This window comes from Amblyomma americanum, chromosome 5 (assembly GCF_052857255.1).
Source record: "Amblyomma americanum isolate KBUSLIRL-KWMA chromosome 5, ASM5285725v1, whole genome shotgun sequence".
In the NCBI taxonomy this organism is placed as follows: Eukaryota; Metazoa; Arthropoda; class Arachnida; order Ixodida; family Ixodidae; genus Amblyomma; species Amblyomma americanum.
In genome coordinates this window covers 205,838,798-205,861,285 of record NC_135501.1, presented here as the reverse complement: position 1 = coordinate 205,861,285, position 22,488 = coordinate 205,838,798, and the positions used below count along the sequence as shown (strand labels likewise).

General features: G+C 50.0%; 1 protein-coding gene across 2 annotated transcripts in view; it reads left to right on the top strand.

Moving 5' to 3' along the window:
* Positions 1-22,488, top strand: part of Cph (BCL11 transcription factor chronophage) — a 524,704-nt gene that overhangs the window by 375,048 nt on the left and 127,168 nt on the right. Inside the window, exon 1 of one of the 2 annotated variants that reach the window (XM_077666675.1) lies at positions 21,472-22,374. The exons of the other annotated variant lie outside the window; for it this stretch is intronic. Coding sequence (XP_077522801.1) covers positions 22,368-22,374 — 7 coding nt within the window. The 5' untranslated portion in view covers positions 21,472-22,367. Of the gene's footprint in view, positions 1-21,471; positions 22,375-22,488 lie in introns of those variants that run through there. 2 annotated transcript variants of the gene reach the window in all.

Here is a 22,488-nt window from a genome sequence, read left to right as displayed (position 1 = left end):
TTCCTTACTTCCTCTTTGAATTTCTGGCTTCTTCCATTCACTGCACTCCTCTGCCTGCTTTTGCTGTTCATCGCGACGCTTGAAACGCAGTCCCGAACAACGCTTCCGCGCTCCTACACTCGGTGGTTTTGCCGGAAGTTGCCTGTCAGCTTCCGGGGTCTTCTCCCCACCCGACCCGCGCACGTCCCCACTCGCCTGAACCCCTCCTCCTTGTGTCCGCATCGCGGAACGGAGAGAGAAAGCGACGACGCCAGCTCTACGCACCCGCCGGTGGAGCAAGCCGCGGTCACGACCCCAGGTGGTGACTTCCGCCCAAGCTGCCGTTTTCCGCTGCCATCGCCGTCACAGCCGCCGCGGTCAGTCACTGTTGCCTCCGCAATAACGCTCGGACCGCACCCCGTGCTTTCACCTCGGCGCCCTCCCCCTCCTCCTCCTCTCTTCTTCCGCCCTCTCCCAGGTCTCAACTCGCCCCTCTTTTATATTGCGGTATTTTCTGAACGCAGGGTAGATGCGCAAACCATTTGGAATGAAATCGTAACCTATGTGGCCGGATTGGGAAACTCTATAGCGCGTAGTTATTGAATATTATTAGGACGGCTGCCGAATGCGGCACACTGGCCGTAACCCATCTGTGCATGGCAGACCGTTGACAACCCTGCCCGTTTTCCTGATGTCGGCGGGAATGAAATGACTTTACCTATAAACCTCCACAAGACTCGGAAGCTAAGGATGTTGAATGGTTGCAAAGTGGCTGGGAAACAGCACACGCGTAGAATGTTCTAACAGATTACTAAGAAAGCGCATAACGTACTCCTCGCACTTCCTGCTTTTATTTCTTCTTTCGGGTTGGTCACTCAAAATGACCCTTTGCTTTCAGGGTGCGCTACGGACTGAGTGTTGTTGATCACATGTTGTGGTGCTCGCACTCGCGTATGAGCGCAAAGAATAGCCATTTTGGTGCACTAGCACTGTAACCCGCAGTCTCAGATCCTGCCCACCGTGGCAGTTCAGTTAATGATTGGTCGCGAGATTTTGCTCGGGGAGAGCAACCTTAGTATAATAAGCCCCACTTGTGGCAGCACCTGTCATAGCAGGGCAGTGGCATATCCCTTAACTGCTGCACCACTGCGTCAGGAATGCTATGAGCATTCCCAAGGATCTATGAATGTGAACTAGAGAATGACCAATTCCGCACATATGAACATTAACCCATTAATTCGCTATTGCGTCACACCCTTAATAGGAAGCTTAAGTCCGATTTCGCCGAGCTTTGTATGAAGCCTGCTTGACGTTGAAAGTCGAAGTGAAAACCGAAGTGCTAGCATATGAACATTAACCCATTAATTCGCTATTGCGTCACACCCTTAATAGGAAGCTTAAGTCCGATTTCGCCGAGCTTTGTATGAAGCCTGCTTGACGTTGAAAGTCGAAGTGAAAACCGAAGTGCTAGCGCCTCTAATTCGCATTTGCCCTAACCGCGCTAAATCGACCTTCATTTTTTCTACCTGCATAAGTTGCGTGCCGAATGAAAACTCCACTTGCTCCGTTGATTTCGGCTTTACCGCCGTTTACTCTAAAGCTAGCACCAAAACTCCAATATATTCTTGCTCCGAGATAAAAGTACACCTACGTCACGGACTCTGTGGGTGTCGTATAGTTCGGTCTATGTAGAGTTTACTCTTTCGAACGCTTTCAGTGATGACTTCACAAAAGGTTCTGAGCTATCCAGAGCATTGTTCTTGGCGCTTGACTGGAGACCGGCCCTTTCACGGGAAACTCCCCTGAGGTCAAAAATGCTGTATATGGTCTAAATGCTGAAGGTGACTCCCGATTCAATTTTATTACTCGATATTAAAGCTGCGCACAATGCTTTTAGGAGAAAGAAGCAAACAATTCCAAAGAAATTCCCCTTTAAGACAGATGAGAAATAACTGAGAAGTGCCAAATACTGGTGCACATTAAGCAGGACCATTTCACGTCAGGACAAACCCGTCTTCTACAGCGCGGCCTTGGTGGCGGAACCGGTGATGGACACGAGTCCTTGAGCAGCGCAGCACCACTACGGGGACCGCTGAGGCTTCTCTTCCCGCGTGCAATGATTTCTTCTAAATTTGAAGGGAAAAGAACAAATAAATATAGAAATACGCAGAAGCGCTCGCATAGACTTGGAAAATAGCTCGAAGAAGAAGGCAAAGACTCGCATCGTGCGATCGTCCGAGATAGATTTCGCACTTCACTCGAGCGCTTGTTGCGGGACGACCCGCCTGCCAACCGCTGAGGCAGATAAATCACCCCGTCGAAGAAAACCCGCTGCTTGCAGCTGGCCGCGTGTGGCCTGACCTAGTCGGTGCTTGCGTAACACGCAATTCTTCAACAGAGAGGCGTCTCCCGACAGCTCTTTGCCAGCAGGAATTCGTGTCTGAATTTTCGTTTAAACGTGTGTCCTAGCGTTCGTCAAAAGTTCTGGTTGTAACGGGACCTTGGTCAGGATGGCGGCTCACTCTTTGGGCTTGCCAGTTTTTTTTTTCTTTCTGCTTTTATATTTAACGCAGTTCGCCAGCAATCTGAGCTAAACGAACAGGGGAAATCCGAATGGTCTTTTCTATGTGGGTGCTTTAAATGGGCGATGCGGAAAAAGATTTCCTCTAGAGACGAGATATTTAAACTTTTCACTGGTTAGATTAAAAGCTGTATGCCTAAGATCATTTAGGCCAAGCTTTTCCATGACAAGTCGTGCAAATCTTTGGTGATTTTTTTTTTTGCGCCATATCGCGTTTGCGAATGTATCCATGCATCGATGCCTTCAGTGGCGCACTCAAAATTTCACTCTCTATATACTTCCTGCAGCGCGCTCTTGGCGTTTTTTGATCCAAACAAAACACAAATAACCAAAATCAACGAAGAGTTAATGCTTTTAACTCAATTTTCCGCTTGAAATGGCTTGGGCACACACAAGCTCTTGCGCGGGCGTCATCGCGATTGCATCATCCCTTCCTTAGCTGATAAAAAGAAGACCATTTCGGTAAGGAAGAAAAATAAAACTGTGAAGAGAGAGAGGGGCATTCTGTACAACCACGTGTCTGCACGTGTCCCGCGTATTGTCCGCGTTCAGGAAGATTCTCTGCGGATGCGCGCAGTCCCTGAAGCTCATGTGAAGAGCGTCGCCCTTACCGACATTATCTTCGATACAGTGAATCTGCCGGCAAGAGAGAAGGGAAGGATGGGAAAAATAAAAATAAAAAAATGCCGGACGGACCACAATAATGATCGGCGGGGGCCTGGAGGGGACAATGACGAGTATTGCCGGAGAGAATCGTGCGAGGAAAGCGGCTCCGTGTGAAAGCACGTCCGGTGTTGTACACTCCGTGTATGCATACTGTATCAGCAGCAGCAGCAGCAGCTCCGAGCTCTCGGAGATCGTTGCGGCTTTGCGCGCCGCTTTGGAGCACTTGGGGATCATCCCTCCCGCGGGCCCTTGAATCTCCCTAACCGTACCTCGTTTTGCAGCGCCAGAGCGCATTTGCTTTCCATTGCTTCCTTGAGTTCCATTATGCGTATGGTTGATGTCCCCCGTGCCGCGAGAAGCGTTTCGATCGAAGTGACGGTGTTATAGCAAAAAGTCTTCCTTAATTTTTTTTTCTTTCATTTGTTTTAGCAAAATTACTATCATACGTGTATACGAAATGCGGCTTCATAATTTTCGGGACAATGTTCTCAGAGAGAGACAAGGAGAAAGACGGAAAACCCTATTTCAAAATCGAGGTCCGCGGCATTCCCTTACAAAAATTTCTTTAGACAGTCTATAGACTGTCCATAGACTTAAGTTTATAAATTCTGTAGACTCTCTATAGACAAACCCTAGAGAACAGTCTATAGGCAATACGAATCCTATAGACATTCTGTATACAATCGATAGATTTCTGACCATACGCTTCTAGTAGACTTTTGTCTATAGGCTATAAGCAGACAAAAAGAAATACCTATAGAAAGGCAATAGCCTAAAAGAAGTCTATGTACTGTCTATAGACCATTTTTGTAAGTGTTTTGCCGAGTAGCCCGAGAACAGGCGCGCTTAAACTTAAAATATGTCTGTCGGCGCTATTCGTCCATATCATTTTCTGCACAATATAATTGAGGTGAATGGTGACCATCGCACGAAGAGGAATCGAGCATTGCAGTTCATCCACCAAGCAATGAATTAAAACAAAACAGAATGCGGCATGACGTAAAGTACCATAACGTGCACTGTCTTCAATAACAAAGACTTCTTTAGACAGTCTATAGACTGTCCAGACTGTCTATAAAGTCTATAGACTCTCCATAGACGAACCCTAGAGAACAGTCTATAGGCAATACAAATCCTATAGACAGTGTATAGACAATCTATAGATCTATGGCCATACACGTTTAGTAGACCTTTTTCTGTAGACAGTCTATAGAGTATGAGTATATGAATGGAAATATCTATAGGAAAATAATAGTCAATAAGAAGTCTATAGACTATCTATAGACCATTTTTACAAGGGAGAAGCCAAACTGGATCAGACGTTGCCTCAGCAACGAAGCAGCTAGCTACTTTCCTACGAGCTACAACCCCCCGCCGCCTTTGCTGACGAGGCCTTTGAAAGAGAGCGGACAGTAATCACGCCGCCCGGACGTTCTTGTTCTTTGCCTTGCCTTCTTGGTCTTGCGTCGCGGTACCCAGCGGCTCGTTTAGCCTGCTAGTGCAGCCGACCAGTAGAAACAAGGCGCAAGAAGCGTTCAATAAAGGAAGGTAGCAGAAAAACGAAGTTGGGGATGGAGGCAAATTTCCTCCCCGGAAACGACGTGTCTATCCCCCGCCGGACCCCCGTGGGATCCCGCTGAGGGGCCTGGCTTGCCGTTGGCTTGCTGCGGCTGCTGTTGGGCATCCCTGTAACGAAGGGAAGCCGCCTCTCTCTCCCTCACTGATCCCTTCTCTTCAGCCTCCTAGATTGGTCTGACTGCGTGTGAAAGCGAAGACGCCAATGTCTACACACTGCCGCGGGGACCCCTGCCTGCCAGAGGGAGGAACACCTAAGGCCATGGGCTACTGCAGGGAATCGGCACTGAAGCTTTACATACTATCATAGATAGCTCCTTTTTTCAATTACTTTAATCATTACTGCATCCTTCATCACACCTTCGTCCGTTGATGGCCTTAGGCAGTAAATCTAGTTTATATAAAAAAGGAAAAACTGCCATGCAACGCCACGAGATCATTTTGCTGCATCACCTGTAGCTTTTTTTTTTCAGGCTGCACATTTTCCAGAATTAGCATTCATTCAATAGAATCAAATTAGCACGCCATTTTTACGCGTGCTCGTGGTTCACTATTCCACTGCGCCTGCACTGAAGTCAACGCAGGTAGGCATTGTTTAAGGAGCTTCATTATGTCTGACTTTATGGGTGGAAAAACCATCGCTTTTTATTACCTGGGCCGTAGCACATGAACGCTCTGCAAGGTGCTGAGCGCTCAGTTCCAACAGCACAGCCTGCGATTCCACATTTAATATTTTAATCACAAATATAAATTGCAGAGCATGCAGCCTTCTATTCGAGAACGCACAAAAGATCTAACTAATCACCGGGACTGAACCCGTCCATGGGCAAAAAGAAAAGATCATGAACACTGCGTTGCACGCTACCGAGACCACGTGGCGGTCATGCCTCGTCTGTTCCTCGGCTAAGCTTTGCTTTATGCTTAAGCCACTCTCGCCAACTCCGCGACGTCACATCGCTCCCGAAGAAGCGGTGCTGTCTCGTTCCCTCTATAAATGTGGCTGGCTGGCTGTCTCGCACCTTCACTCCTGCTCCCCCTTCCTTTCATCTCGCTTCTCGCATTCCACGGGTCGCCATGCCGCACAGCCTCAGCGCATCCATGGTCACATCACGAGGCCGGTACAAACACTCCTGACAGCTTCACCAACGCCTCAAGGTGAAGCATAAACAGAAAAAAAAACAAGAAAAGCTAGCGCAGATATAATTACCATATATTCTGGGCGCCGCATTTGACCGTGGGCGCGGCCAGACGCGAAGACGAGCTGCGCAGTATACATATGCTGCCTCGCGGGCATCGCTGCCGTCTCCTTATACTCAGTCGCCTACCACCCAGCAGCCTCATGTTGCGTGACCGCGACATGAATACAACATGACCACTATCGCCGCCGCTTCAGCCGCCTGCGCTCCTTCTGGTGCAAGACTCGACGCTGAGGCCGCGCTGTGAGGCTATAGTGCATATGCGGCCACGCAAGCGTAGGGAAAATACATAAATAAAACGACTAAACAAGAAGCAGCAAGAAATATCTCACCGCGGCTAAGCAGTCTGCCGTGCCCACACCAGTGAAGGCCTTTTTCTCGCTTCTCGGGTTCTGCATTAAAAACCGTCCCACAGCCGAAATAGCGGAGAAAGAAGCCAGTTGCAGTGTTCTTTTTTAGTTTTGGTTTTTCTTATTTTTGTTTTTTTTCTCTCTTCCCGCCTTCAGCTACCACTAGCTTTCTTAACCCGAATTCCCTTTATTTGTTTTTGTTGTTGTTGTACGCCCAGAAAAGCACTGTAAAATTTGTTTCGCATTTGTCTGGACTGCAGCCAAAGCCGTAGGAGCACTCGCTTGCACCCGCCATAGGGTACATGCCCGTCTACGTGTTCGCCGGTCGGGTTTAGTGTCACTCTAATCGTGTTCGCACGTATACGTGCCGCTAAGTGGTCCCGATCCGAGTGAAGACAATACAGTGACTGCGACTGCTTTAGCCGTGCTTATAAAAATGGTCCATAGACAGTCTATACACTTCTTCTATACTCGATTGTCTTCCCGAGCCGCCGCGCCGCGGTGGCTGAGTGGTTATGGCGCTCGGTTGCTGGCCCGAAAGACGCGGGTTCGATCCCGGCCGCGGCGGTCGAATTTCGGTGGAGGCGAAATTCTAGAGGCCCGTGTACTGTGCGATGTCAGCGCACGTTAAAGAACCCCAGGTGGTCGAAATTCCCGGAGCCCTTCACTACGGCGTCTCTCACAGCCTGAGTCGCTTTGGGACGTTAAATTCCCATAAACCAAACCATCGATTGCCTTCCTATAGACCTCTAGATATTTATTTTTGTCTATAGACTGTCTATAGACAAGTCTACTAAAAGTGTATGGCCATAAATCTATAGATTGTCTATAGACGGTCATATGATTTGTATTGCCTATAGGGTTTGTCTATAGACAGTCTATAGACGTTATAGACAGAAGTCTAAGGACAGTCTATAGACTGTATAAAGAAATTCTTGTGGCAAAAGAAAAAGAAAACTGGCATACTTGCATTATCATTGTCAGCGGAATTTGCGCAAGTGTCTCTACTTTAAACCCGTCGCATTTTCTGTTGTGGTTAGCTCTTCCCTACGCGCCCTATTTTACTGCCCCTAGAGAATCGGTGTACTTATTCAGCAGGCAATAATCAAGTAGGAACAGTGAAACAGGCTGACTACGTTCGAAGCATAGATACCCAACAATTCCGGACAAAAGCATTTTTGAACGGCAAAAGTTTATGAACACAATTTTCTCTTAGATTGTAGGATTTCACTATACGAATCAATAAATCCGCAGATCTCCCGCCGACAGGCTTTCATTTGTTTACTATTAACGTTTTTTCTGTTGTCAAAAGCGTTCCCCATTTGTTTTCTGCGGCAGTCTTAACTGCTTCATGCGACCGACGGAAAAAAACTTAAAAAGAAAAGGTTTTGCTACGCATTGGAACATTGGACCATTACCTTCAATATTTCCATAACAGTACCTTACAATTTCCTAATATTCAAAATTTTTGCCCAAGAATGTTGCACATTATTGCGAAGAGAATTCGTTTTCCATTGCTGGGCTCTACAGGGCACAATGAAACGCTTCGATTGGCAAGGTGACGTCATCGGTGGGATCTAGAGACACGTAGATTACGCGGGCTACGATGCGTCAGTGTGTCATGAACACGTGGCCGTCTCTTAAAGGTCCGTGAAACAGAACAAGAGGCTTGCACCTTGCAGCGAGGCTTCGCATCTCGGAAGAAAGTTGTTTGTCTCGCAGCTCTTCGCACTTGTTGCTTGCCATGCTGGTATACTTGGGAATGAGACGACAAAAGTAAATAAGTAAATAAGGGAGGAACCTTCGGTTGGAAAAATGCATGGGCTTGGGAGTGAGATTGCAAAAAGTAGATAGGTAAATAAGAGAGGAACTTTCCGTTGGAAAAGCATGGGCGAACGGGGTGGCTAGCGAGAGGAAACGGTGAAGAAACAACGGCCCGTACGTGACCTAGCCATCTCTCCAGGTGACCGTTAGTGAGGCGCCACTTCAGGGCCGTCTATGCATCAGCGCACTCCCCCCCCCCCGCCCCCCCCCCCCCCCCCCGACCCTCACCATCTCGGGCGCCAGCCACCTTGTGGCGTTCTCCTAATTCTCTCTCTCTCTCCCCCCCCCCCCCTCCTCCCTCTCTATCCTATGGCTGCTGAGCGAGGCGCCGCCTAGGAGAAGACAGCTTGTTCGTCACTGTCTCTCGCCTTGCGGTCTCAGGAAACCTGGCTGACGAAGAAGTGGCGAGGAATCCAGAAACAAAAAACAAAAAACTATGTGAATAAGAATGAACAAAAAGAAAGCATGACTGCCAACAAGAAGAGAGATTACGAGAAACGAACAGTTTGTCGCGCGTCGCTTGTTGGCTTTCGGGGAAAAAAAAGTCGCGCGTGTGTTCTTGCTGTCTTCCTTTCTAGCTACGACCGGCGAAACTCTTGTCCTTGTAACTGAACGAGTCCCGGTCCACGTGCCCGTACCGTGTTTGTATGATAGGGCGTGTTTCCGAGTGGAAGCGCGAGATTTGCTTCCGATGAGTGAAAGCGGCGAGTGGGGTTTTTTCTCTCACGTATTAATTCGGTGGAAGCAGTTGCGACGCGTTTACACGCCTCCCGCAGATGGCGCTGTTAAGAATAGCGCTGGCTTTAACTGTTCAATCGAATGTATCTTACTGCGTCCCGCTCGGCGTTCCTCACAGCGCGTAAAATTTATTAGTGGAACAGCGTGCATGCCTTAGCAACAGCTGGTAACTTCGACCCACTGTTAACGCAAAAATAAACTAGATAGGCGCTAATCTGTGGACAGTGTTGTCGGCGTTCGAGATTTGATCAATTTCGCTTTTACTCTGGGTCTCCCACATGCACCGTATATGCCTGCAGAATACACAGGCATTTACACCTTCATGGAGCAGTCAACAAAATGCATGCCGAGAGTACAAAAAGGAATCTTAGGAGGGCAGATGTGTAGGCCAGTTGCTGAGACATCAGGAGGTTATACACCTGCTGCGGTGTATAGTTTCCTGAAAAAAGAATAATTTACTGTTGGATCGCGAATGCACATGAACCCAACAGACATGAAGACATTAATTAGAGCAGGCCTGTGTTATGCCATGGTGCTTTGTCATAGCTGTTGTCGGTCCGCCATCTCATTTGGTCGGGTATTTGGTCATCGAGCTAGATCTGGTCTGCGTTAGGTAGCTTTACACGGCATCAGCCTTTTTATGTGTTGGGGTGCCGTCTGCATCGAACAGCGTTGTTTTAGTCTAGCAGTAGCTTATGGAGGAGACGCATTCGATTCGAACTCCTTTTCCAAGGGATTGAAAACTTAACCGGGGCAAGCAGAGAAAGAAGTGGAGAGATGATATTAGATATTCGCTGCGTATAAGAAGGCCGCGACTGGTCCAGGACAAGCTCAGTCAGGCATAAATGGCAGAGACCTTGCTGGTGTTGTGGACTAATGTTTGGTGGTGATGATGATGATAGTGGTGGTGTTGGTGCGATTCGTGTGCTCTTTTGTGCAAGTGCAGAAAGCTGACCCAGTCAGGAAAAGTAGAGGATGTGTGCGAACAAATGATTCCATAGTGAGCACCGTTCCTCTCTTCTGCTACGTTTTCCTTCGCGCTTCGACATTAAGCGATCCGCGCCGGTTTGTTTCATTTCACAGTGGAGATGACCCGTGGAACTAAATGTCTTTTACAGAGTGTCGCCTTTTCGGAGTTGCGTTACTGCCCACTCGTTGCGTGTTAAGTGGTACGCGTTTGCAGTACGTCATATAACCACGTCTGGGCTCAGTGAGCTCTGTACTCACCTAGAAGGCATATTCTGCCTCATTTACAGATCGCGTCCTCGCCAAGAGAATACATAAACAGAAAATTCAATTCAGAAGCAAGTAGCCGCTTCTTGTTGATGTCAGCCGTACAGCCTTCGAGGCGTGCATAAGATGCGAGCATGCATGCATACATGGCTCAAGCACGTTTCGCTATATACACCTCGGCTTGCTTTTCCATGTAAGCTGCTGCTACCCTTTGAGGTGCGAAGGCGCGGAATCGTGGCCTTGCCTCCTTCTCCCTCGGCGCTTCTGCTTATTATGCCTTTGGGTGAAAAGGGACTCGGCAAAACTGCTGGAGATCCGAGGCAGTCGTCGCCACGGCCACTCTTATGCAGACCCTCCCGTGCGGGCGTGGGAATGATTTATTTCCTGACGTGTCTCGCTGTCCTGGCCTCTTTCAACACTCTTGTGGGATTTCCGTCACGTAGAGGACAGCTCGCGCAGAGATCACGCGGGTAATTCCAGGCGGCTCCTGAAATGAAGCATCCATCGCAGGAAGCACGCTTCGCTGCGGTGTGGAGGGAAGGGGCTCAAGTTTAGGAGACGCGTGTCAACATCGTGACGGGTATTCGATGTGTTGGGAGCAAACTTTGGGGCTCTTTAAGAGATTGTTACTGCTAGATTAATTGCTCGGAACCTAACGATCACTTGAGAGCGAGGTTTTACCCAGAACAGTTATACTGTGATCTTAAAAAAAAACAGAGTAACAGGCAACTGTACAGCGCCATAAAATGTTGGTTCCATAACTGGCGTGTGTCATTGATATTATTATTGAGAAGGGCGCAAGGCGGTAGGGGGACCCCCTGTCAGTGAAAAAAGAAATTAGGGGCATATATTACCAGCATAAACGTACAAAAGTTTGAATATTACCAATTAATCACAATCCCACCGTAGTCTATAATTAATTGGCACGCCTCACATTAAGGTGAGCTTCGTTTATGTCTTGTGTCCGATCAACGCTTACCGGTGAAAAGGAGTACCAGAGGCACACTGCATCAGCCACAGTCAACTCCGTTCCATGAGGATAAATTCATGATCGTTGTCATAAATCTTGGCCCTGGTAAACGAGATCTCTGCAGACATCTCTCAGACCTTTCTCAGACCTCTCGAAATCTCCGGTACTGAAGGTGTCGTACGCTTTGTCTCCTCAGTTGTAACTTTTTTTAAAATATTGATTACAGAACCGAAAGGCGCCGCATTGAAATGAAATTCTTTAATGTCTCTTTTCCCAGGAACACACCGCTTTTCGATATAGACTCCATCTGCAGCAACTCACTGCCGCCATCTGGTTATTGGGCTTTTCATGCTATGGTACAAAAATTAGGGGGGGGGGGGGGCTGTTGACGCTAACGGCACTACTTTGCAGCATCTACCTAGAACGTCATACCTTTCAGTTCTTCCTTCATTTTGGGGAAACAGCAATAAGTCGAATGGAAGCCATGTCCGGGCTTCAGCCTCACTGCTTCCACAGCGACATGCAGGAACTTTCAGTTGAACATTGCCATTTAACCACGTGGTCAAAGAACTTCTAACCGAGGAGGTGACACTTTCTTAAGTCCTGTTATTTGAAATGGGGCTTTAAATCCTAAAGCACGCGGACAAACTGTCGAGCATGCAAAAATTCAAACCTGAAAAACTTAGGATCCTCCAGCTCAACTTCCAAACCCTTTTCCTGAATCGCCGAAGAAGGCTGACAGCCAGCTCTGGCTTACACACTCAACTTGCGCGACCACTATGCATGGCCTGCTTTGTAAGCCCTACCGGCGTAATGCATTCCCCCCATTTTTTTTCGCGTTCTTCTCGGCGTTGTTTTAGAGACTCTCGTCCCTGCCCACGCGCTCTTTTAAAAGCCGCCCCCACTCTCCCGGCGACGTTTCGGCACCACGCCAAAAGAGGGCGTCGGTTTCTCTTGCAACCTTTTGACCGCCTTCCGCGCCGGCCCGGCGTTGCCAGAGTTCCCCTACGCTCTGCAGGAGGGAGACAAAATATGAATACACAAAATACCGTTTCTTCCACTCCTTTTTTCTATTCCTTCAAGCACTTTTGTTATTCGGAAACACAATGAGTTTCGGTTACTTTGTTCTATAGTTCGCGCAAGGACTTTCATTCTCAACTCCCCCCCCCCCCCCCTCTCCCCGTCGTGTACATAGAACGTATATCCTCGGCTTCAGCGAGTCGCGTGCCCGATGCGACCTGCAACCTGTAATTTAGTTCCTTGCCGGACTCCACCAAAGTTGTGCTTGTCTATGACTCGCTGGCAGCGTCCAAACCTGTAAGACTGGCGAGTGAAAGATGGGTACGAAAAGAGGCGATGAATTTACAGTCGAGGAACCATTAGAGCGAAGAAGCTACGCATTAAGCGGAAACTATAGCCGTATAATATACCTTATTTGTTGTGTAAAGCCGCCTTGGGCTTCCAGCCTCGCCGTCTCATTTCCAATGCAGGTGCATTTGTTCTGGCCTTCCCTTATACCACCGGAAACCATGAGTAACAGAACCACTCGCCGCCTTTCTGCGCCCGCACCTCTCAACCAGGGCGCGTCGTAGTTTTGTTGGCGTTTTTTTTTTCTTTTTGATCGGATGGAGATTTGGGGGAGGGTTAGACTTGCAGTTTGCCATGACCGTTCGTTTCACGGCCGTCAACGTACGCCTTCCAGGTTTTGCGTTCACAGAACGTTAATGACAGCCCAACGCTTGCGTTTATTGTTTTTGGGTTTAAGTTAAACTACGCTGAGTAAACAGCGTTAAGTTGCAGTGCGATACAATGTAGAGGAATATTTATCCCTATTTTAAGTCCAGGCACGTAGCCAGGATATTTTGGTTCTGTCGGGTAGTGCGGGGTTGATGCGATGGAGGGGGTGGCCCAGGGTAATTTCTTGTGTCGGGGGGAGGGGGCATGCATCACAAGAAGTATACAGGAGATAACAGCACGGGGTTTGTGAGCTAGATTTCAATGGTTAAGGGGGGAAAGGACCCCAAGACCACCCCTTGAATACATTCCTGATACAGACCATAACATGGAAACACAGTGGCCCTTCCACACATCCGACAACATTCGACGGATCCTTGTCATGAGTTTGGCTCGTAATAAAGACACCTTTTCAAATAATTACGTGAGATTTTATTTGATGAAACATCAGACTCGAATCGCCTGGATATACCCGTAATCCACACGCGATCGAGTTAATATAGATAGAACACAGCTCAGGGTGTGTGTTCTCCACTGAAGGATATTCTTAAAAAATGGTTGCCCCAAACTTATCCCATCTTTTCACAACTGCTCCAGTTATGACGTATACGGCTAGGTTAATATTTGGCTCCACATTTGGTTACAGTTCCAGCAAACTAGGAGGGAATAGTAAGTCGTGCCTCCTTAATATGGACACTGGGTTCCCAAGCAAAACTGTCCATAAAACGAGTTGTCCATATTAACGAATCGGGATAAACAAAAAAACATGCTGTGATTAAGGTGTGCTTCTGTGCGTACTGGTTGCCACCGAAGTTGAAATTAGACATGATTTTGAGCAGCTCTAAACCCTTTATCATGGTCGCTATTGTTCTTGAAATAATGTGGTGCAGCTTCAAGCGCCTAGTGGTCTGTGATATGCTTGATGCCGTCTTATGGCTAATTCACCTAATTACCACCACTATGACTGTTGAAAGAACTTAGCGGGCTGACAACTGCTCAACGCAGCTTTCTATGGGGCATAAGCAGCAGAGATTTTTCGTCAGTCATTCATGCAATATGAAAAATGGTGAGACGCGTGGATTGGATAACTTTGCACTGCAAAGCATGAAACCACAATAGAGAAGAGATGTTACTCAGCCATTTGCACTTTTTGATGATTATAGGTTTTATGGCGCGAGGGCATCTATGGCAAAAGAGCGCCATGGCACAAGGTATCTTCTTCTACTTAAGGTGGGGTAAAAGACCCATTTTCCAAGCGTTTCACCCCTGATAAGCCGAGAACCAGGCCAGTGTAAATCTTGTACCCATTGCTTCACCGGTGGGGATCGAACCCCGCACCTCCCGCATGTGAGGCGGATGCTCAACCACTTGTCCACAGCTGGAGGGTCCATTTGCACTTTTTCACTGCGTTCCCCTGGTGTCCTGCGCTCAGAATGCAGGGATTGAAACACCCGAGTGCGAAAGTATAGATTTTGTTCTCATTACCGTCCACATTAACGAGGCAAAAATACATGGACCCTAATGGGCACTGTGCATTTTTCCCTTGCCCATTGTCCGGACAGCGAATTTCCGTATCAACGAGGCGTAAATACGTTCAAAACGTTTGATCCTCAAGAAAAAAAATTGTCCACAATTCGAATCGTCCATATTTTCCCTTGCCCATTGTCCGGACAGCGAATTTCCGTATCAACGAGGCGTAAATACGTTCAAAAAGTTTGATCCTAAAAAAAAAATTGTCCACAATTCGAATCGTCCATATTAACTAGGGGTCGTGTTAACGAGGAACCAGTGTATTGCTTCGTTGCCGCGATGAGTAAGTAGTGAAGTGTCTCGTTCTTACCTGTCGAACGACTGGTTTTTAATACCATTAGTGGCTTTCGCTCCGCGTCTGCACTTAGTGAGCTTGAAGGTTGAGTCCCTCTCCTCGACGACGGCATTCTAAATGCCACGAAAACGGAGAATACGAGAACGAGAAGATTAGTGAATCGAGGCTGCACTCTCGCATCGCATGCCTTCACGGTGCCACGAAGAAGCGTCTCTCGCTTATTTGCAAGTTCTTACTTTCTGAAACGACCTTATGCGCGCCGCGCACTTTAGTGAGCGCAGGATGAAACGGCCCCAGATAACCAAGGAAAAGGCAAATAAAAACAAACACAACGACAGAGAGAGAGCAGATTGTCGCATGCGCAACACGCCCTATGCCGCAAGCATCGCGGGAGCGACGGCGCCTTGAACCGCTTTCTTTCTGTCCGCGACAGTATGGACGTGTCAGGAAGGACTTAGTGCGAATTCCTCTCCCCTCTTCCCTACCCTCTGCCCACCCATCCCTTTAACAGCCGATCGCCTTTTGGTCTCCATATATCGGGGATCGGAGCAGCGATATCGGAAGCGCTGCCGTAGTCCGTCGCCGCCGTGCACGGGGGCTGTTGGGCCACCGCTCGAAGATCACGCGCAGCTTGTGCACCGAGGCGCGCACTGTTATCGAAGGAGCGAGAGGGCGGCCACAGATCGGAAGGTGAAGATAACGAGTGTGCGCACACGTCTGGGCAGTTGTATGTGTACTCGGGTAGACGCACAACACGTGCGGTTTAGAAGACCGCGTATATAACCTTTCGCAGCCCAGGCCGGATAGTCTCCAGAGACTTAATCTCCCCGGAGCACCGCCGCGCCTGTGGTATTGCGGTCGGTATAGACGGTCCATCTGGCCTATGCAGCAAGCCGGATGGGTCTTGGGCGGGGGGGTGATAAGGTTGAAGGTCTGCCTAACTGTAACGTCGCGCGGGTCTTTTCTTTTTGTGCGATACGTGAGCGGGAGCCGCTTCTTTTGTGCGAATGCAGGCACGCATTCGAAAGTTTGTTCTTCGCTTGGCGCGGGTTTTTAAGCCAGTCTTTATGGCTCTTCGTTGCAAATGGTGTCCTTATCCTGCGTGTCTTTGTTTCTTTGGTTTAGTAAAGAAGAGGCTAGCGAGGCCTTTTGAAACACCTTGTAGACTACTCGCTTACAATACCCTATGAGTCGAACAAAATGGATCTGCAAAATTAAAATAAAGGAACGTCCGCTTGTTCCTAATAGAATACGCGCACAACAGAAGTTCACTGCGTTATGTCCTTTTTAAAGTAGCTCATTAGTTTCTCTGTGGAGAAATATGTTATTTCAAGCTCTTTTCTGCATACCGACAGTCGCGTATACGGAGCTGGTTTGTAGATATTAACAATGCAACACTATAAATTGCGCAGTTCAGAAGGATGTCTAGAAGCTGTCTTTATCAGGGTAAGATCGATAAGACGCAAGCATTGAGAAAATGTTTTATCCGAGTCGAAAAAGACACTAAACTTCTGTAATGTTTTTGCCCATGAACTTGTATTAATAATAAAAATTTCTGACAACAAAATTTTGTGTACTTACTACAGAAAAGTATAGAACTGCGAACTACAGAAAAGTACGACAGAAAAATACTACCGAACATTAGAAAAATCTGTTGTTACGACAAAACACTGGCGTAGTTTTGACGAGGCTGTGCCATTTTTTTTTCGACTGGGGTGGTTATTAGCGAGGCAGTTTATCGTTAAGATAACAGAATATAGAAAAGTATGCGTGTAGCGATAGGGTGACTGCATCTGGATCTGGAGAATGTGAATTGGAGATCATTGAGAAAGTCCTTTGTTTCGAAAGCGGCGTAATCTCAATTCTTTGGATGATACCGATGATTTAAAAAATACAGGAAATCATTATTTGTCAGAATACTCAGAAATCCACAAACCCACATTTCTAAAACTAATGCTAATTTCCGATGTAGCTGTGCACCAGCTGTACTCTCTTACTCTTGTGCTGGTGCAATTTACAGCGCTTCAGCCATTCGTGGCCCGCAATATATATAAGGAGAGTCGGTCGGGTGATAAGAAACCAGCCGTGCGGGGAGTGTGAGAAAGGAAAGCGAACAGCGTACTCTGGGTTAGCGCAGTGTTTTTCAGTGTCACGCCGCACAGATAGCTAGCTTTAGTCGCTGTAGATTGAGCTCTCGCGTCGATCTGATTTGGACACAGTGTTACGCGTTCTGCTTGTTCGCGGCTGTCCTTGGTGCTTACACGCTCCTCCGTAGTACATCGCCTACGTTCGTACGTGGTGCAGATAGTGACAAGATAAGCGGAAACGTCGCGTTTATATACTTTGTGTCGGTAGGAACCAATGAGCTAGACCTTGCTGTACGGCCTTTTATTTCGTGAAAAAAGGAAAAAAAAAAGAAGCGCCTACACTGCGAACTTCCTGGGAGCTTTGTGGATACAAAACGCTGCTTCGACGTACTCTGAATAAAGTGTTTTTTTTTAAATGTTTGCTTGCTTGGAAAGCGAAGAAAGCCAAACTGGGTTCTGTTGCACATGATTTAAACTAAGTAGTTAGACGCGTTACGCATATACAATTCGCAGATAACATAGATCCGCACTTGAGGTAATAACACTATCCCGATGATACGAGGCTGATACTCGTTCAGCTGAGACAGCGCTGGTATCACGAATATCTCCTGCTACTCGCAGTTTTATCAAAAACGACTACACGGTTCCGAAAGAATTGACAAGACTTGTTTCATTTTATTAGAAACCGAGGAATACTTCAGTAAAAGGAAACAACAAAACTGTCCGGAGCTGAAGAATCTGCTTGTGCCTTGGTGGCACGCAGATAGATCTAACACGACACGGTTCGCGTGGTTGAGCAAGAGCACGAAAGACACCGCGGAATCTCCGAACCTTGATTCTTTTTCGCGTGCCGCGGCAGCAGCCCCCCTTCCCCCCGCTTCCGCGTCCCCAAATGACGAGGACAAAGACGACAACCGGTCGTCGCGAGAGGGCGTACGCGATGAGCAGCCACGGCAACCAGCGCAGAGCAGCGGGAGGGCGACGAAGAAAACTCATTTCCATCACAATCGCGCGCCACGAGCCTCAGCCTCCCCTCGATTCTCTCTCTCTCTCTCCCCCACCCATTTCTCTTTCTCTCGCATCTTTCATCTTGCTTCACACTTTGTTAGCACGCAATATATCCCTCTCTGATGTTCCCACTTTCTCGTCGCTTGCCCGCGGTTTGTTCCTGCAGCGCCTATAGTTTACGTTTCTCCCCGAGAACAATAACTGAAGAAAAATAACTCTCAAGGAAGAATGGCCGCTGCCGGTACCGTGTTTACGCGAGCACAGGTGTCCACCTCAGTGGAGGTCGACCTCCTTTCACTTCTTACAAGTGCCTTCTGGCCTTCACGACTCGCCGAGAAAAGAAAAACGCGTTGTCATTACATGCGTAAACTGTAGTTTCCGATATAATCGATATTCCCTGTCGTTTTCTTCTCGTGGTATTGATGTAACCGGGATGTACAGGTGGTGACATTGTTAAAGGGAACTCCTCATTGCCGTGCAACCCACGAGGGACAGGCGTACTTTTTGTCTAAACAGCTTACCTGTGGAAGAATAGAATTCCCATAACACTCCTTTGAAGTCCAACACAAAAATGAGGGCTAAATCCGTTTTGAGTGCGAGCTTAATTTTTACTTTCGTGTTGCATCTACCCGTACTCTATCGGACACGGCAAGCTTGCGTCAGCAAGTTCAACCTCAGTGTGCGGAATTAGTTTAACGCTTCAGCGTTAAGCAAAAAACAAGGCGGCTAGCTCGTTTTTTCGATATGTGGCAGCTGTCAAGTGAGGGCCTTCACATTTTTCTTGATATGCCCCAAATAAACCTTACTCACCCAAAGAGTGGTGTGTTAAGGAAGCTACATACTGACGGCGTCAACATAAGTAAATCTCGACCGTACTTACAACTGCGTTTTTAGAGAGGTGCGGGCATAGACAAGTCGGTGAATAACGTTGTACTTAATGCGTTAAACAAATCCGCGGAATTTGTCGTATCCTTCTCCTACAGCACCGCCACCGCTCGGGGAAGACATTTCGCATGGGAAAAGCATACAAAACTGCATTTTCGTCTTCCACGAACACTGTTCAAGAAACGCATATTTTGGGAATGAGGCCTCCCCCGCAACAACCTCCTGCGTTGGCCTATAGCTACTCCTTGGTTCAGTGCGGTGGGCGTCCTCATTTTGCAGCCATAGCCATATACCATGTGCGATTGCGTCATACCAGTGCACATGCCATATATGGGCCTTGGTGCAGACGCAGTCGTGGGGCTGGAGGAAGGGGAGAGGGTTACCGTCTGGTGGAGAAGTTTGAGTGCTCTTTGGTGGTTGCCTGTTGTCGTTGTGTAGTTTCTCGAATTTGGCGTCGACATGTATCGATGTAGCGCAGTCCCGTTCGTATCCACTTCGAGACCTCGCCTTAGACTTCCAGCAGTCTCTCTTGCACTCGCTTGCGGAAACCTTACGCGAGCCTGTTGTCGTTGTGTAGTTTCTCGAATTTGACGTCGACATGTATCGATTGTAGCGCAGTCCTGTTCGTATCAACTTCGATACCTCGCCCTAGACTTCCAGCAGTCTCTCTTGCGCTCGGTTGCGGAAACACTACGCGAGCGGACCGACCGACGTCGATGATTCCAAAGGCGTCCGCTCCTTGATTGCCGCCGGTCTGTCCTGCTGCGAACAATAGAATTAGCGGACGTCGGGAGGCCTTGGCTTTTATGCTTGGGCCTCCGGTGTCTGGTCGCGCGGGTGCTTGCATGTTTTCCTGCTGTCCGGCATTGCGTGTATTCGGCGAAGGAGCCGCGATTCTGTATTCGATGTGTTCAGTTGTTTCATACCACCTCAAGTGCGAAACCAGGACGGGACAAAAAGGGCGCAGGTACGGCAGCACAAGCGCTGAGTTTCGACGGTTCATTTCTTGCTGAGGCACGTTGAAAGAAACGGATGAAAGTCTAAAAATAAGTACACTCTTGTCATTTGTACAAAGTAAAGGCAATAAAAACTTCAAAGTCAGCTCTCGTACTGCTGTTTTGCGCGGTTTAGGTCCTGTGAACAACCAATTAACACAACAAGCTTAAATTCAGTTGCCTCAGCCAGTACCAATATATATTGTAGCCGAGAGGGCTAGAGAGTAAAGATCTGTTTATTTGTGATTAATTACACTGTTCTGTTGCCGCTAAGACTACAGTTACCGCTAGAACTACCGCTAAGACGGTAAGCATGGCGCATTGCTCAGTTAACGTAAGACGCGCTCACTGCTCTGGGAGGGACTGTTGTCGGAGGAGTTGAGGTTGTCCCGGCTCTCACACGCAGAAAAACAAAACACGTGTGCTAGCCTTTACTGCAAGCAACGGTCTCCAAAGTTTCGTCGAACGGCGAGATCCATCACACCCACAGGACGACGCTAACGAGTGCTCCTCTTTTATTTTATGTTCCCTACTCGCGAGACGGGATTCCGTCAAACACTCGACTACAAAAACAAATAGAAGCGCGCAGCCGTCAACAGGAGGTCGCATGCGGCCGGCGCTCTTTCTACGAAAAGGCCGAGAGAGGGCACCAGTGGGAAGGAACTCCACTGAGACGAACAAGACCGGGCAGCCGCGACAGCAGAGCTCCGAAATCCCGGCAAGTCGCACCGAAGGGCGGCAACGTCCAATAAAGCGCGTGGAGACATTAGGCTTCGAAAGCTCCCCCTTTACGCAGAATGAACGACGCGTGTTCGGAGCACGAAAAGCCCAAGACGACTACGACGGCCACAGCGACAGTTGAAGCGAGGAGCTCGCAAGACCAACCCCGCCCGAAGTTGGAAACCAGAAGCAGCAAGAGCACAAGGCGCGCAGAGTCGAAGTCTGCCCAACCAAGGGACCGCGCCGCCGCATTTCCGAGAACTCCGAAAGAGGACCGCTCGCAGAGAGCCGACGAGGCCGCCTTCTCCCTTTCCGCCGACCTCTCTGAGGCCGGACGAACGAAGGAGACGTTGCAACCCTAATTAGACCGGGCCTCCATCAAAGCCCCGGGTCCGCCGCGCGGGGGCGGCATTGGCACCGGGAGGACGCGAGAACCATGGCCGACAAAAAGAAAAACGAAGAAAGTAACAGCGCGGCGCGCGCTGCACCGCAACGAAAAGCCCCCTTTGGCGGGTGAAAAGGAAGAGAAGGCTTTAACCCTCGCAGACAGGGGTTCGGCGCATCGACGGTGGAGTTCCGCTATAAGCGCCCCGCCTCGTGCCAGAGTCCTACTCGTTCGACGCACTCCTCGCCCGCGGCTCGACTTTCTTTTTTACTCCGCCGCGTCCGCAGCACAAGCGCGGCGAGTCAGCTGCTGCTGCTTCTGCCGGCGCCCGCTGCCGACGCGCACTCCTCTCCGCAGCAGAGACAAAACGCAGGGAGGGCGAACCGCGGCGTGAAGGAGCGAGGCTCAAGAGAGAGCGGGCGAGCGAGGATCCTACGCTCGAACGCCGAGCATCGACGAGGAGGAGCAGAAAAGGAGCGGGGTGGGAGTTTTATCCGAAGGCGAGCGCGCACCTCGGACCGGCAAGGGGGAAGAGGAGCGTCGCGGCTGTCCTCCTCGAGAAGGGAGCGGGAGCCGCGCGGAGTTCTGGCCCCGCCGCTCCCTCTCCTCCGCGGCCGCTGGCGAGAAAGGGAGGTTGACCAGGGCCCGAGGACGCTGCGCGCGCGGCGGGCGAGACACTCCTCTCTCACTCTCGCCGCCCTTCTTCCTCCTCGCCGGTCGGAGAGTTGCGCGGCGCCGGTGGCCGTAGCGCCCGTGCGCGCGCGCGCCGGGTAGCCGTAGCGCCCCTGGCCGCGCCGGTAGCGTTCGGGGCCGCCCGTAGCGTTCGGCGGGGGCACCACCACCACCGGGTGCCGCGCTGTCCTCCTCTCCACGCAGCGGCGCAGCGCCGGTGACCGGCGGAGGGGCCACTACTCTCCTCGCCCGGTCGGTCGGTCGGCCGGCGGCAAAGCGCCCGGTTCTCCGGCTCGCCACCAGGCGGAGGGACAGCGCGTCGTCGTCTCTCGCGCCCGGCGTGCGCACCGCCCTGTCCGCTGGCTGGCTGCTGTCATTCCGCGCTGGCCTGCCGTCGCAGCCTCTCCCGCCGTTGCATTGTGCGCCGACTCGCGAGCCACGCGGTTCGCCGCCTCGGCCTCTCCCGTCGGCCGGACTACGCGCGCTGCTCCCGGTACTCTCGCCCGCTGGACGCGCGCTGCTCTCCCTGAAGCGGCAAAGTGGACGCTCGGACACTGTTCAACGGCCGAACGGACTTGGCGGCGACCTGTGGAAGAGGAGGCGGTGCTCTCGGATGTCCGAGCCGTGAGGTCCGCCGCGTTGACCGCTGGCCCGGCTCAGGCGGCGGCGGGGATGTGTGTGGTACAACGACGTTGAAAGGAGGGGGTGTGGACGAGCTGCGCGCTCGAACTCTGGACGAAGGTTCCCAGCCGGCGTGCTTGCTGGCGCACCTGCAGGCGTGGACGGCGGCCGCGGCGGCCGCCTTGGCTGCCCGCCGCCTCTGGTGGACATCGGCGTGCGCAGCCGGCGGCGGTGTGGTCAACGGGGACCTAGCCGCCCTACAGGGCGCGGCGGGCCATGCCGCTCCGGCCGCGCCGCCCCAACAGCTGCCCTGGCTACCTGACATGAAAGGTGAGCCGTGGTGACCGCGTCGCTTCACTTCTGGGGGCTGTGGGACAGGTCCACTTGGTGGTCATCCGAGCGCCGCGCTTCTCCGCTGCCTCTAGAAACGCTTTCCGTGACTTG